Source organism: Macaca thibetana, chromosome 3, assembly GCF_024542745.1.
Source record: "Macaca thibetana thibetana isolate TM-01 chromosome 3, ASM2454274v1, whole genome shotgun sequence".
NCBI lineage: Eukaryota > Metazoa > Chordata > Mammalia > Primates > Cercopithecidae > Macaca > Macaca thibetana.
In genome coordinates this window covers 160,841,729-160,858,465 of record NC_065580.1, presented here as the reverse complement: position 1 = coordinate 160,858,465, position 16,737 = coordinate 160,841,729, and the positions used below count along the sequence as shown (strand labels likewise).

General features: G+C 48.1%; 1 protein-coding gene across 1 annotated transcript; it reads left to right on the top strand.

Annotated features, from left to right (window-relative positions):
- The first annotated feature begins 294 nt into the window (after positions 1–294).
- On the top strand, positions 295–11,831 carry CBR3 (carbonyl reductase 3). Its single transcript, XM_050785760.1, has 3 exons — positions 295–616; positions 2,978–3,085; positions 11,345–11,831. Exons 1-3 carry the CDS (start codon positions 328–330, stop codon positions 11,779–11,781), a joined length of 834 nt encoding a protein of 277 aa, XP_050641717.1. The 5' UTR covers positions 295–327; the 3' UTR covers positions 11,782–11,831.
- Positions 11,832–16,737: the final 4,906 nt, after the last annotated feature.

Here is a 16,737-nt window from a genome sequence, read left to right as displayed (position 1 = left end):
CGACTGACCCATCAAGGTTCGATTTGGCTTCAGACACCTCTCAGATCACCCTGCGGCTCAGAGCCCGGATCCTGAAGGGCGCAGCGTGGGCAGGGGGCGGGCCCAGGAGTTGGAACAGAAGGCACAGACGGCCCCTCCTCGGAGGGGAGGGACCGAGGCCGGGGCCTTGTTCTTTAAGACTCGCAGCGCTGGATCTTAGTCTGCGCGGCGGCATTGACACTAGCGGCATTGACACTAGCTGGGCTCCTCGGGGCGCACCCCAGGTGGTCCGAAGCCTGGTCCGCCCTCCAGGTGTCCACGCAGGTGTCCCGCGCGCCCGGGTCAGTCATGTCGTCCTGCAGCCGCGTGGCGCTGGTGACCGGGGCCAACAGGGGCATCGGCTTGGCCATCGCGCGCGAATTGTGCCGACAGTTCTCGGGGGATGTGGTGCTCACCGCGCGGGACGTGGCGCGGGGTCAGGCGGCCGTGCAGCAGCTGCAGGCGGAGGGACTGAGCCCGCGCTTCCACCAACTGGACATCGACGACCTGCAGAGCATCCGCGCCCTGCGCGACTTCCTGCGCAAAGAGTACGGCGGGCTCAATGTGCTGGTCAACAACGCGGCAGTCGCCTTCAAGAGTAGGTGCAGGGCTTGGGTTGGGGCCCCCTGGAGCGCTCCGAGGGTGCGGGGCGGCCAGCCGCAGGCTCCCCACCCAACCACTTGAGTGACCAAGGAGGGTGGCGCCGGCCCCTAGGGATGCGCTCAGCCCACGCCTCCCGCGAGGCGGTTTTCGCTTTCAGTGATTCGCTGAGCCCCAGGCGGGCCCGGGCGACAGACACAGGGCGCCCCGCCCGCCGGCCTGTGTGGGCCTGTGCGCGGCCCGGGGCCCTCCCCGAACTGTCAGCCGCTGCTGTGTGCAGGAAAACTGGCCTCCTGGGAGGCGGCAACGCCCTGCTGGAGTTCATCAGCTTTCCTTCCAACGCAAGAAACATTTTCTCTACAAAGAAAGTGTCACCGCTCGCTTTGGGCTTTCGCTTTCCTTGAAAGGGCGCATTCATAGATGCCCGGAGGCATTTGCTTGGGGAAGGAAATGAATCGCTAGAACAGGATTAGCGCGCACTTGCACTTGGTGGACTTCACAATTTGTGTAATGCAGAGCTTTGATAGGCTCTGACCAAAAGGAAGCGAGCCCTCTCGTTCCCTCCCCCGGGGAGCTTATGTTTGTTATAAAACATGTGTGTGTGGTCTTAAAAGCATCTTCCTTAAGGAGAGGGGCGGGGATCAGATTACTTATTCTAACTACTACTGAAGAAAATTACAGGACGGGCGCAGTGGCTCACGCCTGTAATCCCAGCACTTTGGGAGGCCGAGGCAGGAGAAACGCTTGAACCTTGGAGGCAGTGAGCCGAGATCGCGCCACTGCACTCCAGGATGGGCAATAGAGCGAGACTCCGTCTGGAAAAAAAAAAAAAAAAAAAGTTACCACGGAGAAATAAACAGGCCGGCTTCACCTCCAACCTAGTGGGGGGGGGGGAGCCTAAGAGGGAGTGAAATGAAGGATGGGGGAGCAGAAGTCTCCACTCATCCCTTTGGCCCTAGGCACTCCGCATTGTTGTACACGGGGACCTGAGACTTTCTTTGACCCGCACCGGCAACTCAGCCAGCCGGCTTTCTGGGAGCTGGGGTGCAGGAGTGGGGATTAACACCCCTAAAGCAGCCCTCAGTCATGGGCTGAGAAATTGGCGGATAAATACCCGGCTTCCTGGACTACAGGCGGAGGGACTTCCCCTTGCCTTTCAAAGTGTAGGGAATGGACCAGCAGCAGCTGCAAACCCGGGCACTCATGGCAAGGCAGAATCTCCCGCCTTGCCCCACACCTGCTGAATTAAAATCTGCATTTCCGCTGGACCCAGTGGCTCACGCCTGTAATCCCAGCACTTTGGGAGGCTGAGGCAGGCAGATAACCTGAGGTCAGGAGTTCAAGACCAGCCTGGGAAACATGGTGAAACCCTGTCTCTACTAAAAATGCAAAAATTAGCTGGGCATAGTGGCTCACTCCTGTAATCCCAGCTACTCGGGAGGCTCAGGCACAAGAATCACTTGAACCCAGGAGGCAGAGGTTGCACTGAGAGGAGATCATGCCCCTGCACTCCAGCCTGGGCAACAGAGCGAGACTCAGTCTCAAAAAAAAAAAAAAAAAAAAAAGAATAGAAAAGAAAAAAGAAAAGAAAAAAAAAATCTGCATTTCAACAGAATCCCCAGCTGCCTCCTATGCACCTTTGAGAAATGGTAGTCAAAGCCAAGTGTTCTCAAGGTGTGGCTAGAGACCAATAGCTGTCACATCATCTGGGAACTTAGCAATGCAAACTCAGGCCAGGTGCGATGGCTCACGCCTGTAATCCCAGCACTTTGGAAAGCCGAGGCGGGTGGATCACTTGAGGTCAGGAGTTGGGGACCAGCCTGGCCAACATGGCGAAACCCCATCTCTGCAAAAAATAAAAAAATTAGCCAGGCGTGGTGGCACGTGCCTGTAATCCCAGCTACTCCAGAGGCTGAGGCAGGAGAATCGCTTGAACTCCAGAGGTGGAGGTTGCAGTGAGCCGAGATTGTGCCACTGCACTCCGGCCTGGGTGACAGAGTAAGACTCCATCTCGGAGAAAAAAAAAAAAAGAAAGAAAGAAAAAGAAAAAAGAAAGAAAAGAAATGTAAATTCTGGAGCCCTACTCCAGCCCTTTGCAATCAGAAACTCTGATGGTGAGGCCCAGAAAGCTGTGTTTTAACAGCTTACAAGTGATTCGGACGATTCACTTGTGATTCGGTGACTCTACAAGTGATTCGGATGCACACTAAAGTTTGAGAATCACTGACCTCGTTTTTAAAAATTGTTTTAAAATTAACTTTTTTTTCCCTTTAGTTGTTCGGAGTTAGGATCCACATTGTCATGTGAGTTTCAGGGGGAAAAATATGACTTTCTTTCTGTTTCTTTCTCTTTCTGAAAGGTGATGATCCAATGCCCTTTGACATTAAAGCCGAGATGACACTGAAGACAAATTTTTTTGCCACTAGAAACATGTGCAACGAGTTACTACCGATAATGAAACCTCATGGTAAGCCCAGCGTGTGGACAGTCGGGTTGCTTCCCTCAGTAAGAAGCGGGCCACAGGCTCCTCGGAGCAGGGCTGCCCTGCAGAAATCACTCAGCGGTGCTAGTTCTCTGAAGGGGGAAAAATAGAAAATGGCTTCATTTTCCCAGTGTTTAGCTTCTCACTCCAACATTTAAGGTTTTGTTTTTTTTGTTTTTTTGCAGGGGTGTGGGTGGTGGGAAGAAATTTTGCTCTTGTGCAGGCTGTAGTGCAATGGTATGATCTTGGCTCACTGCAACCTCCACCTCCTGGGTTCAAGCAATCCTCCTGCCTTAGCCTCCCGAGTAGCTGGGATTACAGGCACCCACAACCACCACCACCACGCCTGGCTAATTTTTTATATTTTTAGTAGAGATGCAGTTTCACCATGTTGGCCAGGCTGGTTTCAAACTCCTGACCTTCAGGTGATCCACCCACCTTGGCCTCCCAAAGTGGTGGAATTACAGGCATGAGCCACTACGCCCAGCCTTAGCTTTAAGTTTCAAAGGTAAGTATGACATATCACAATGCTTTGGGATCCATGTCATGAACTCAATCCCAGAATGATAGAATGTTGTGAGTTCCCAAAGGCCTCTTGCCTCTGGTCAATCTCATGAGTCCTCCAGCCCTCCAAGGTGATGGGCCCACATCTAGCTCATCTCTGGACCTTGGTATCTGTTCTAGCATTACGACTTTTCCTATATTCCTTTCTTCTTGTACCAAACTTTCTCAAGTTGATTCAGAAAATCCAAAAGAAGTTTTCTTTTTTTTTTTTTTTTTTTTTTTTTTGAGACAGAGTCTCGCTCTGTCATCCAGGCTAGAGTACAGTGGCGGGATCTTGGCTCACTGCAGTCTCCAGCTCCCAAGTTCAAGGGATTCTCCTGTCTCAGCCTCCCAAGTAGCTGGGATTACAGGTGTGCACCACCATGCCCAGCTCATTTTGTATTTTTAGTAGAGATGGGATTTCACCATGTTGACCAGGCTAGTCTCAAACTCCTAACCTCAAGTGATCCACCTACCTCTGCCTCCCAAAATGCTGGGATTACAGGTATGAGCCACCGTGCCTGGACTAGAAATTTTCTTTATTAGGAAATATCTTGCCTATACCTGCAGGTGTTCAATAAATGTTACTGTTATACTTTTCCTACAAATATTGGAGTGCCTGCCATATTCCAGGCATTATGCTGGGTTCTGGGTGTGCAATGGTGAGCATTATAGACAGGGACCATCTCATTTGTGGAGCTGAAAGTCTAGCAGGGGAGACAACCATTAGCAAAGAATCTGAAGTGTGAAATGACAGCTGGGCTGGGGGACAGGGAAGCTTGCTTCCTTGAGGATTTTCTTCCCCAAGAAGTTAACTGTGGATTCTTAGAACTGTGGTTCTTATTTAAATTTTTTTTTTTTTTTTTTTTTTTTTGACTGAGTCTTGCTCTGTTGCCCAGGCTGGAGTGCAGTGGCAGATTTCAGTTCACTGCAACCTCCACCTTCCGGGTTCAAGGGATTCTCCTGCCTTAGCCTCTTGAGTAGCTGGGACTACAGGCATGTGCGACTATGCCCAGCTGATTTTTATATTTTTAGTAGACACAGGGTTTTGCCATGTTGGCCAGGCTGGTCTTGAACTCCTGACCTAAAGTGATCCACCTGCCTCAGCCTCCCAAAGTGCTGGGATTACACACGTGAGCTACTGCACCTGGCCAGAAGTGTGCTTTTCTTAATTTAACATTTTGAATAATGATTATTGACCAGGTGTGGTGGCTCATGCTGTAATGTCAGCACTTTGGGAGGCTGAGGCAGGAAGATCACTTGAGCCCAGGAGTTTAAGACCAGGCTGGAAAACACGGCAAGATCCTCGTCACTTTTTAAAAAAACAACCAAACAAACCAAACAAACAAAATTATCTCTGGATGCAAAAACTTGTTTTTTTTTTCTCCTGAGACAGTCTCCCTCTGTTGCCCAGGCTGGAGTGCAGTGGAACAATCTCGACTCACTTCAACCTCTGCCTCTCAGGTGCAAGCGATTCTCCTGCCCCAGCCTCCCAAGTAGCTGGGGTTATGGGTGAGCACCACCACACCCAGCTAATTTTTTTGTATTTTTAGTAGAGACGGAGTTTCACCATGTTGGCCAGGTTGATCTGGAATTCCTGACCTCAGGTTATCCACCTTCCTTGGCCTCCCAAAATGCTGGGATTACAAGCTTGAGCCACTATACCCAGCAGTAAAAACTTCTTAACCTAAGAAGGTGAATGGTGAGAGATGCATTTGTACTCTCTCAGTTTCTTAGTGGGATGAGATCATAGAAAGCCTGCAGGGAGAACTGGAGGTGCTTTGAAAGGGGATGGAGTTTCTAAATGCAAATCTAAGCCAATATAAATGCACATTTTAAAAACTCTCCTTTTTACACAAAAGGTAACATTTCATACAATGTTCGCCACTTGGCTTTCTTTACTCCCTATGTCTGGGGCTCTCTCCAGATTTGGTCAGGAAGCTTTTCTCTTTTTTGTGGCTGCATAGGGATGCAGCCATTGTAGGGATGTCTTTTACTCAGGGTTGGGAAGTTTTCTCCTGATAAATTTTTGAATGGGAACTTGAGAGCTGCAAGCTATTAAAGACACCTTTAAAACTCCATCCCCTTTCAGAGCACCTGCAGTTCTCCCCGCAGGCTTTCTACAATCCCATCTTCCTAAGAAACTGAGCAAGTACAAGAGTACAAGTACAATTCCTACCATTCACCTTTTTAGGTTAAGAAGTTTTTGCAGCCAGGTGCGGTGGCTCACACCTGTAATCCCAGCACTTTGGGAGGCCAAGGCAGGTGGATCACGAGATCAGGAGATCAAGACCATCCTGGCCAACACGGTGAAAGCCCGTCTCTAATAAAAATACAAAAAAAAATTAGCCAGGCATGGTGGTGGGTGCCTGTAGTTCTAGCTACTCAGGAGGCTGAGGCAGGAGAATGATGTGAACCTGGGAGGCAGAGCTTGCAGTGAGCCAAGATCGTGCCACTGCACTTCAGCCTGGGCGACGGCACCACACTCCATCAAAAAAAAGGAAGGAAGGAAGGAAGAAAGGAAGGAAGGAAGGAAAGGAGGGAGAGAGGGAGGGAAGGAAGGAAGGAAGGGAAAAGAAAATATCATAAGAATGCACTTAATCCTGAGTAACATAGGGAGACCCCATCTCTACACAAAAAATGAAAATTAAAAGTTAGCTGGGCATAGCGGCATGCTGCAGCTTCTCGAGAGACTGAGGTGGGAGGATCGCTTGGGCCCTGGAGGTTAAGGCTGCAGTGAGCTATGATTGCGCCACGGTACTCTAGCCTGGGTGACAGAGCAAGACTTTCTCTCAAACAAACAAACAATCAAAAAATGCATTTAATGCATCTGACCTACCAAACACCATAGATCAGCCTCACGTAGCTTTAAAGTGCTTTGAACGCTTACGTTAGCCTATAGTCCAGCAAAGTCATCTAACACAAAGCCTATTTTATCATAAAGTGTTGAGTATCTTCTGTAATTTATTGAATCTGTACTGAAAGTGAAATGCAGAATGGTTGTATGGGGGCTCCAAATACAGATTCTGCAGAATGCATATCGCTTTCCTCACCCATCAGTGAAATCAGTAAGTCCTAAGTGGAACCATCAGAAGGGAGGGACCATCTGTATTTGACTTGCTTATTTGTTCGAGGTTCTGAGTAAATAGGCCAAGCAACTACTAAGCCACTAGAGGGAGCAACTTGCCTACTCTTTCTAGAGCAAGGCAGCAGGTGTTTCGGGACTGGTGGAGCCACCTGGACCTCAGTGGAGGGTGGTGTGGGTGCAGCCCTTCCCAGGGCGGGTGACCCACCTGGCTGACGAAGCTGACCGTCAGCCCCTGGCCTCTCTCCCAGAGGTGTGCCTTCAGATCAAAGAGGACACCTCCTCCCCTTAAGAGGATTTGTTTCCTCGAAGGCACAGCTTCTATGATCTGTGTTTTATTTCTTCCTTTCCCTTTTACATTTAATTCCTTGTAGCCACCAAGTTTTTGAGAACAAAGCTGTTTAGGAAGCAATGAAGAACACAACATCACTGATGTAGTATTCCTGGCCAAAATATTGATGTGACTCTCATCATGAGAAAATCAGACCAATTCACTTTGAGAGAAATACCACCAAATAATGGTCTACAGTCTTCAAAAAAAAAAAAAAAAGGTCATTGCAAACTACTCTACATTAAAATATATGAAAGAGATGAGACAATTAAATGCAATCCATGGGCCAGGCGTGGTGACTCATGCCTGTAATCTCAGCACTTTGGGAGGCCAAGGTGGGCAGATCATGAGGTGAAGAGATCGAGACTATCCTCGTTAACATAGTGAAACTCCATCTCTACTAAAAATATAAAAAAATAGCCGGGCATGGTGGTGGGCGCCTGTAGTCCCAGCTACTTGGGAGGCTGAAGCAGGAGAATGGCGTGAACCTGGGAGGTGGAGCTTGCAGTGAGCGGAGATCGCGCCACTGCACTCCAGCCTGGGCAACAGAGCAAGACTCCGTCTCAAAAAAAAAAAAAAAAAATGCAATCCGTGATCCTACTTTGGACCCTGGATTAAAACAAACAAAAACTATAAAAGAACATTACTGGGACAATTTGGACACATTTGAATATGGGCTATATTTTAGATAATAGTGTCATGTAACGATAAATGCCTAGCATGTGGTCATAACTGTAGTAATGTAGGGGAATGCCCTTGTTACCATATATAATACTAAAGTGTTTAAGATGAAGGTTTATGATATCAGCAACTTGGAGAGAAAAAGGAACAGAGAGGGAAAAGCAAACATAGCAAAATATTAACAATTAGTGAACTTAGGTGAAGGATATAGGGTGTTTATCGAACTATTCTTGCAACTTCTCTGTAACAGGAAAGAAATACATATATTCACTTCATCTTTGAAGGTGAGAGAGAGAAGGAAGGAAAGAAATACTGAATAGTACTAGGTATCTGGGGGGATGAGTGAGGTGCTAGTTTCCAAGGACAGAGTGAGGGTCTCTCTTGTGGAATTGGGGTCCATAAGAATGTGCAGCTCCCCTGCAATGGGAACCTGTGGGGAATGCCAATCAGAAAATGAAATAAAATCTACAGATCCGGCCAGTATGGTGGCACACGCCTGCAACCCCAGCACTTTGGAAGGCTGAGGAAGGCAGATCACCTGAGGTCAGAAGTTTGAGACCAGCCTGGCCAACATGGTGAAACTCCATCTCTACTAAAAATACAAAAATTAGCTGGGCGTGGTGGCACACACCTGTAATCCTAGCTACTTGGGAGGCTGAGGCAGGAGAATCGCTTAAACTCGAGAGATGGAGGTTGCAGTGAGCCGAGATCGTGCCACTGCACTTCAGCCTGGATCACAGAGCAAAACTCTATCTCAAAAAACAAACAAACAAACAAAAAAACTAGAGATCCTACTGGACACAGAGAATATGCATTTGGAATAATATGTAAGAAAAGAACTCCCTAAAATTAGTGGGGTTTGATGCTGATGAAATGTGTAAATTAACACATTTACTGGTTTTTGGATTTCCACCAGTACTTCAAATTGTTGTAAAATATTTGGCCTGCATATTTGTTTCTGTGGGCACAATTGTCCCTTTAGTAGCTGTGAATTATGATCAACATGAATATTCATAATCTAATGAATATTAATATTATCAAATAGGGACTAAAAAGTAATGAAATCAGGCCCGATGCAGTGGCTCACGTCTGTAATCCTAGCACTTTGGGAGGCAGAGGCAGGCAGATCTCCTGAGCTCAGGAGTTTGAGACCAGCCCAGCCAACATGGAGAAACTCCGTTTCCACAAAAAATACAAAAATTAGTCAGGCGTGGTGGTGTGTGCCTGTGGTCCCAGCTACTTGTGGGGCTGAGGCAGGAGGATCACTTGAGCATGGGAGGTGGAGGCTACAGTGAGCTGAGATCTTGCCACTGCACTCCAGCTTGGGTGGCAGAGTGAGATTCTGTCTCAAAAAATAAAGTAATGACATAAAAACCAGGATGGAAAAACAGCCCATTCCACATGTGAAGTGTCCATAATGAAGGACAGACAGAGTCATCCCCAGGGATTCCTTACTGCTGCTGGTTGTGGCACTAAGGAATTGGGGTGGCTGCCCACGGTCCTAGGAAATTGGGTGTGCCTAGGAAATTGAGAGCATTAGTCCTTAGGGTGAGAGCACTGTCCCTCAGAAAGCAGGTTTATAAGTACTTGGAGTGTGTATGCTGGGGAGGAGTGGTTTCCTAAAACTGCCGGGGGCTGGGCACACGGTGGCTCACACCTGTAATCCCAGCACTTTGGGAGGCCAAGGCGGGCGGATCACTTGAGGTCAGGAGTTCAAGCCCATTATGGCCAACAGGTGAAACCTCATCTCTACTAAAAAAAATACAAAAATTAGCTGGGCGTGATGGCGCACACCTGTCGTCCCAGCTACTTGGGAGGTTGGTGCAGGAGAATCACTTGATCCTGGGAGGCGGAGGTTGCAGTGAGCCGAGATTGTGCCACTGCACTCCAGCCTAGGTGACAGAACGAGACCCTGTCTCACAAAACAAAATTTAAAAATTTTAGGCTGGGTGCAGAGGCTCACACCTATAATCCTAGCACTTTGGGAGGTCGAGGCGAGCAGATCACTTCAGGTCAGGAGTTCAATACCAGCCTGGCCAACATGGCAAAACACCATCTCTACTAAAATTACAAAAATTCGCTGGGCGTGGTGATGGGCACCTGTAATCCCAGCTACTTGGGAGGCTGATGCAGGAGAATTGCTTGAACCCGGGAGTCAGAGGTTGCAGTGATCTAAGATTGCACCATTGCACTCCAGCATGGGTGATAGAGCAAGACTGTGTCTTAAAAATCAATCAATCAATCAATAAATTTAAAAGTAAAAATAAAACTGCTTGGGGAATCTACAAATTTACTACTGATAGAGCAAGACTATGTCTTTAAATAAATAAATAAATAAATAAATAAATTTAAGTAAAAGTAAAAATAAAACTGCTTGGGGAATCTACAAATTTACTACCTCACCCATCTCTCAGAGAATCCCTGAGAAAGGGAGCCCTTCTCACTGATGGAGGTGTGTTCTTCCCCTTGGGAGCATAGGGCCAAAAAAATATCAAAACCCATGGGTGCATAGATTTTATGCCTTCTATAGTCACATTTTAAATTTTTTTTAAAATTTGATTGTTACTTTTTGAGAAAGGGTCTCATTCATGTCACCCAAGCTGGAGTGTAGTGGAGTGTAGTGGTGTGATCATGGCTCACTGCAATTTCTACTTCCTGGATTCAGGTGATCCTCTTACTTCAGCTTCCTGAGTAGCTGAGACCACAGGCACATGCTACCACACCCAGCTAATTTTTGTATTTTTAGTAGAGATAGAGTTTTGTCACATTGCCCAGGCTGGTCTTGAGCTCCTGGGTTCAAGTGATCCACCCCTCTCGGCCTCCCAAAGTGCTGGGATTACAGGCATGAGCCACAGTGTCCAATCACTTTTTTGTTTTTAATCAGCAATTAAACCTGCACAATGGCCAGGCGTGGTGGCTCACGCCTATAATCTCAACACTTTGGGAGGCTGAGACAGGCAGATCACTTGAGATCAGGAGTTCAAGACCAGCCTGGCCAACATGGTGAGACCCTGTCTCTACTAAAAATACAAAAATTAGCCAGGTGTGGTGGTGGGCACCTGTAATCCCAGCTACTCAGGAGGCTGAGGCAGGAGAATTGCTTGAACCTGGGAGGCGGAGTTTCCAGTGGGTCAAGAGGGCATCACTGCACTCCAGCCTGGTCAACAGGGCGAGACTCTATCTCAAAAAAAAAAAAAAAAAGGCGAGGTGTGGTGGCTCATGCCTGTAATTCCAGCACTTTGGGAGGCCGAGGCGGGCAGATCACGAGGTCAGGAAATCAAGACCATCCTGGCTAACACAGTGAAACCCGTCTCTATTAAAAATACAAAAAAATTAGCCGGGCGTGGTGGCGGGCACCTGTAGTCCCAGCTACTCGGGAGGCTGAGGCAGGAGAATGGCATGAACCCGGGAGGCGGAGCTTGCAGTGAGCCGAGATTGCACCACTGCACTCCAGCCTGGGCGACAGAGCGAGACTCCGTCTCAAAAACAAGCAGACAAACAAACAAAAAAACCCCTGCACAATGACTCAATTATATGTTTGGTATATTCAACCAATGGTTGTATCTCTGTGATATGCTTTCATATTTTTCTCACTCTGTTTCAGGGAGAGTGGTGAATATCAGTAGTTTACAGTGTTTAAGGGCTTTTGAAAACTGCAGTGAAGATCTGCAGGAAAAGTTCCGCAGTGACACACTCACAGAGGGAGACCTGGTGGATCTCATGAAAAAGTTCGTGGAGGACACAAAAAATGAGGTGCATGAGAGGGAAGGCTGGCCCAACTCACCTTATGGAGTGTCCAAGTTGGGGGTCACGGTCTTATCGAGGATTCTGGCCAGGCGTCTGGATGAGAAGAGGAAAGCCGACAGGATTCTGGTGAATGCGTGCTGCCCAGGACCAGTGCAGACAGACATGGATGGGAAATACAGCATCAGGACTGTGGAGGAGGGGGTTGAAACCCCTGTCTACTTGGCCCTCCTACCTCCAGATGCCACTGAGCCACAAGGCCAGCTGGTCCATGACAAAGTTGTGCAAAACTGGTAAACATCTGCTTCGGAGCTTGATGCTTAATAAAGGTTGGTGGAATGAATGAATGATGTTGTGGTTTGATTCCCTTTCTGTTTTTTTTTTTTTTTTTTTTTTTTGAGATGGAGTCTCGCTCTTGTCGCCCAGGCTGGAGTGCAGTGGCGCGATCTCAGCTCACTGCAACCTCTGCCTCCTGGGTTCAAGCTGTTCTCCTGTCTCAGCCTCCTGAGGAGCTGGGATTACCAAGAGTCTGCCATCACGCTTGGCTAATTTTTGTAATTTTCGTAGAGACAGGATTTCACCATGTTGGCCAGGCTGGTCTCGAACTCCTGACCTTGGTTTATCTGCCTGCCTCGGCCTCCCAAAGTGCTGGGATTAAAGGCGTGAGCCACGGCACCCAGCCTTTTTAATTTTTTCTTCTTCTTTGTTTTTGTTTTTGTTTGTTTTTGTTTTTGAGATGAAGTTTCACTCTTGTTGCCCAGGCTGGAGTGCAATGGCATGATCTCGGCTCACCGCAATGTCCACCTCCCAGGTTCAAGTGATTCTCCTGCCTCAGCCTCTTGAGCAGTTGGGATTACAGGCATGTGCCACCACACCTGGCAAATTTTGTATTTTTAGTAGAGATGGGGTTTCTCCATGTTGGTCAGGCTGGTCTCGAACTCCTGACCTCAGGTGATCTGCCTGCCTTGGCCTCTCAAAGTGCTGAGATTATAGGCGTGAGCCATCACACCCAGCCTCTTTCTGTTCTTGAAAAGGAATGTTCATAAGAATCTCTCTGGGAGAAAGGTGTCTAGTTCTGGAATCTGGAGCTGAACAACATTGCTATGCCCAACTCTTTAGCCTGAGAGGGAGAAGAACATAGTCTCAAATTTTAGTGGGCATCAGAACCACCTGAAGGGCTGATTAAAACAGATTGCTGGTTCCCCTCACCACACCAATTCACTTCATTTCTAACAAGTTCTCAGGTGGTACTGACACTGCTGGTCCTGGGACTGCACTTAGAACCACTGGCATAGCAAGTGGTTTTAGAACTATGGAGCCATTTTCCAGCTGTTCCTTGCTGTTTCCAGTTTTTTGATTCTGTAAGGGTGATGCTTTATCCTCTATTTCCTTAGCTCTGCAAGCTTTCTTTGCATCTCATTCTGTTTTGAGTATATTTTTGTTGGTTCTTATACTTTTTTTTTTTTTTGTCTGAGACAGCGTCTCAGTCTGTTGCCCATGCTGGAGTGCAGTGGCACAATCTCAGCTCACTGCAACCTCCACCTCCTGGGTTCAAGCAATTCTTCTACCTCAGCCTCCCAAGTAGCTGGGACTACAGGCACCCGCCACCACGCCCGGCTAATTTTTCGTATTTTTAGTAGAAATGGGGTTTCTCCATGTTGGCCAGGCTGGTCTCAAACTCCTGGCCTCCAGTGATCTGCCCACCCCAGTCTCCCAAAGTGCTGGGATTACAAGCAAGAGCCACCACACCTGGCTGGTTCTTATACTTATGAAGTAGTAGAGCTTGAGGGACTCAGAAGGAATATCTTCTTTAACTGGGACATGATTTCTTCTAGATTTTTCAGCTGGGTTTTGCATTCTGCATTCCTTCCCAGAATGTTTGCAAGGTTGCCCAGCCACCGCAACTTTATCCCTTTAGTTCTTTACCGAAACACATGCAGACGTCTTCTTCTAAACCTGTGTACACCCCCTGTGAACTACAGCCCAGAGTGATTCTTCAGTGGTTCCCTAAGCCTTTTTTTTTTTTTTTTTTTTAATTTGAGACAGGGTCTTGCTTTGTTGCCCACGCTGGAGTGCAGTGGCATGATCATGGGTTACTGCAGCCTCGACCTCCAGGGCAAGAGACTTCCAAGACTAAAACTTCAAGTGATCCCCCGACCTCAGCCTCCTAAGTAGCTGGGACTACAGGCATGTGCCATCATGCCCAAATAATTTTTTAATTTTTGGTAGAGACAGGGTCTCACTATGTTGCCCAGGCTGGTCTTGTACTCCTGGACTAAAGCAATCTTCACTCCTTTGCCTCTTGAAATGCTAGGATTCCAGACATGAGCCACCGCACCCACCCTCTTTTATAATTTTTTTTTTCAGATAGTCTCGCTCTGTCGCCTGGCTGGAGTGCAGTGGTGCCGTCTTGGCTCACTGCAACCTCCACCTCCCATGTTCAAGCAATTCTCCTGCCTCAGCCTCCCGAGTAGAGTGGCTGGAATTACAGGTGTGCACCATCATGCCTGGCTAATTTTTGTATTTTTAGTAGAGATGGGGTTTTGCCATGTTGTCCAGGCTGGTCTTGAACTCCTGACCTCAGGTGATCCGCCTGCCTCAGCCTTCCAAAATGCTGTGATTACAGGAGTGAGCCAGCACCTCTTTTATAATGTTTATGACAATAGGTGAGTTCACATTCCCTGCTTTCAAATGGGATTGGTTTTGCAACAGGCCTCCTGGCTTCAGGTTACACTCTGTGGAAAAAAGACTTGGAGACCAAGGAGCCTTCTGAAAAAGAAGAAATGCACTTGCAAAGGTTTGCAAGAGTGTCAAGGCTTCGGCAAGAATGGTTGGTCAAACAACAGAAATTCAGTGGAATTTAAATTCTGGCTGGCCACAGTGACTCAAGTCTGTGATCCCAGAACTTTGGGAGGCTGAGGCAGGAGGATCACCTGAGGTCAGGCATTTGAAACCAGCCTGGGCAACACAGCAGGCCTCCATGTCTGCAAGAAAACACAAAAATTAGCCAGCATGTTGGCACACACCTGTAGTCCTAGCTACTTGGTAGGGTAAGGTGGGAGGGTCACTTGAACCCAGGAGTTCAAGGCTGCAGTGAGCTATGGTCATACTGTTATCAGGGGGTCCTTGCTCCCAGAGCTCCCAAGGTGATGGCCTCGTGCTCTCTGACCTGGGGTTCTTGGCCTCACGGATTCCAAGGAAGGGAATATTGGGCCATGCGGTCAGTGTTATAGCTCTACTAGAAGCCGTGGGTCATGGAAGAGAACCGTGGAACCCAGTGACTAGTGTTCAGCTCGATTAGGACGAACCCGGGAACTTAGCCGTGCAGGAACAACGGCAAGCCTTTATCCTGATCGGGAGTGGCAATGGGCGCCTCGCTGGATCAGGAGCACAGTGGACACCCTGCCGGATCCAGAGGGATGGAAGTCAGCGGCAGGTCTGCAATGGTGGCAAACAGCAGTGGTGGATGGCAAACAGCAGTGGTGGATGGCAAACAGCAGTGGTGGACGGCAAACAGCAATGGTAGACGGCGAGCAAAAGCTCAGCTCTAGCTGTAACAAACATGGACCAGAAGAGAGTGCAGGCCAGATGGAGTGGCTCATGCCTGTAATCCCAGCATTTTGGAAGGCCAAGGCAGACAGGTTGCTTGAGCCCAGAAGTTTGAGACCAGCCTGGACAACATAGCAAGACCCCTCTCTACAAAAATTCAAAAAAGATTAGGCGGGCGTGGTGGTGCACACCTGTAGTTCCAGCTACTTAGAGGCTGAGGTTGGGAGGATCACTTGAACCCGGGAGGTCAAGGCTGCAGTGAGCCATGATTGTGCCAGTGCACTTCAGCCTGAGTGACAGGACAAGACCCTGTCTCAAAAAAAAAACCAAAACAACAACAAAAACATCCTTCAGCCTATTTGTATGTCACTGATTAAATCCAACATGCTCTTATAGTATTCATCTCAGGTCACAGCTCCTAAGACATTTTAATGGCTCCCTTCCTGGCTCTAAAAACATTTTAATGGCTTTCAACCAGCTTCCTGAGTATCTTTTATACTGTCATCTCCCTCTGCAGCCAAACTCCAGTCCTGCTAATGACGGGCAATAGCCCAGGAACCACAGAGCACTTCAGGCTCTGCCTGACAAACTCACAGACAGGAAGTGCATGAGAAAATGAACCCGTCCCTTTTATTTCTTCTTCCTCTTTTGTCTCTAACTAATCCTTTTTGGATAAGTGTGTAACCCACTTCCTCTTTTGTCTCTAGCCAGTCCTTTTTGGATAAGCATGTAGCTCACTTGGATGACCCTTAATTGTCAACTGCTGGTCAGAATGACATTTCTCATTCTTATGAGAAGGGCTGCCGTTGGCCCTTATTGGATGGTCTCCCCAGCACCCTCTTCCAATATATGATCTTCTGCCCTCCCCCGCCCCCCGCTTCCTTCCCATGTTTGCAGCGGCAGCAGCCACAAGGTGACCTTGCCTCTGTTGACTGCTCCAGCTGTAGATCTTTCCTCTAAAAAGAACCAGTTGGATTGGATCAGAGCTGTTACTGTGCATCCCACCTCATGTGCCTAAGGAGCAGAGGGAGCCAGCCATCACCAGAGAAGGAGGCCAACCATCAGGAGGAGCTTTTAAGCCAGGTGTGGTGGCTCCTGCCTCCAATCGCAGCACTTTGGGAGGTCAAGGCAGGTGGATGGCTTGCGCTCGTGAGTTTGAGACCAGCCTGGGTAACATGGTGATACCCTGTCTCTACAACATACATACAAAACTTAGCCAGGCTTGGTGGTACATGCCTGTAGTCCCAGCTACTTGGGGAGCTGGGGCAGGAGGATTGCTTGAGCCTGGGAGGTGGAGGCTACAGCGAGCCCTGTTTGTATCAGTTCACTCCAGCCTGGATGACAAAGCGAGACCCTGTCTTGGGGGGGGAAAAAAAAGAATTGGCCCAAAGAGAAACTCCCTTCCCTGTCCTTAGATCATTCCTGAAATCTTGAGTTCTCAGAGATGCTCCAAGATACCCTTGTATCCTTAAAATATATTTTCCTTTTTCATAAGCTACATTGAATTGGGTAGTTGTTGCTTGCAATCAAAAGGAGCCTAACCAATAGAAGTGCATTAACATGTTTTATAGTATTGTGAGAGGAAAATAAATCTTGGGGCCCCAAAATCACTAAGCTAAAGGGAAGAGTTAAGCTGGGAACTGCTTAGGGCAAACCTGCCTTCCATTCTATTCAAAGTCACCTCTCTGTTCACTGAGACAAATG

Coding starts and splice junctions, on each gene's coding strand:
- CBR3 (XM_050785760.1), top strand. CDS start 328: ATGTCGTCCTGCAGCCGCGTGGCGCTGGTGACCGGGGCCAACAGGGGC. Junction 617..2,977: donor CGCGGCAGTCGCCTTCAAGA/GTAGGTGCAGGG, acceptor TCTTTCTGAAAG/GTGATGATCCAATGCCCTTT. Junction 3,086..11,344: donor ACCGATAATGAAACCTCATG/GTAAGCCCAGCG, acceptor ACTCTGTTTCAG/GGAGAGTGGTGAATATCAGT.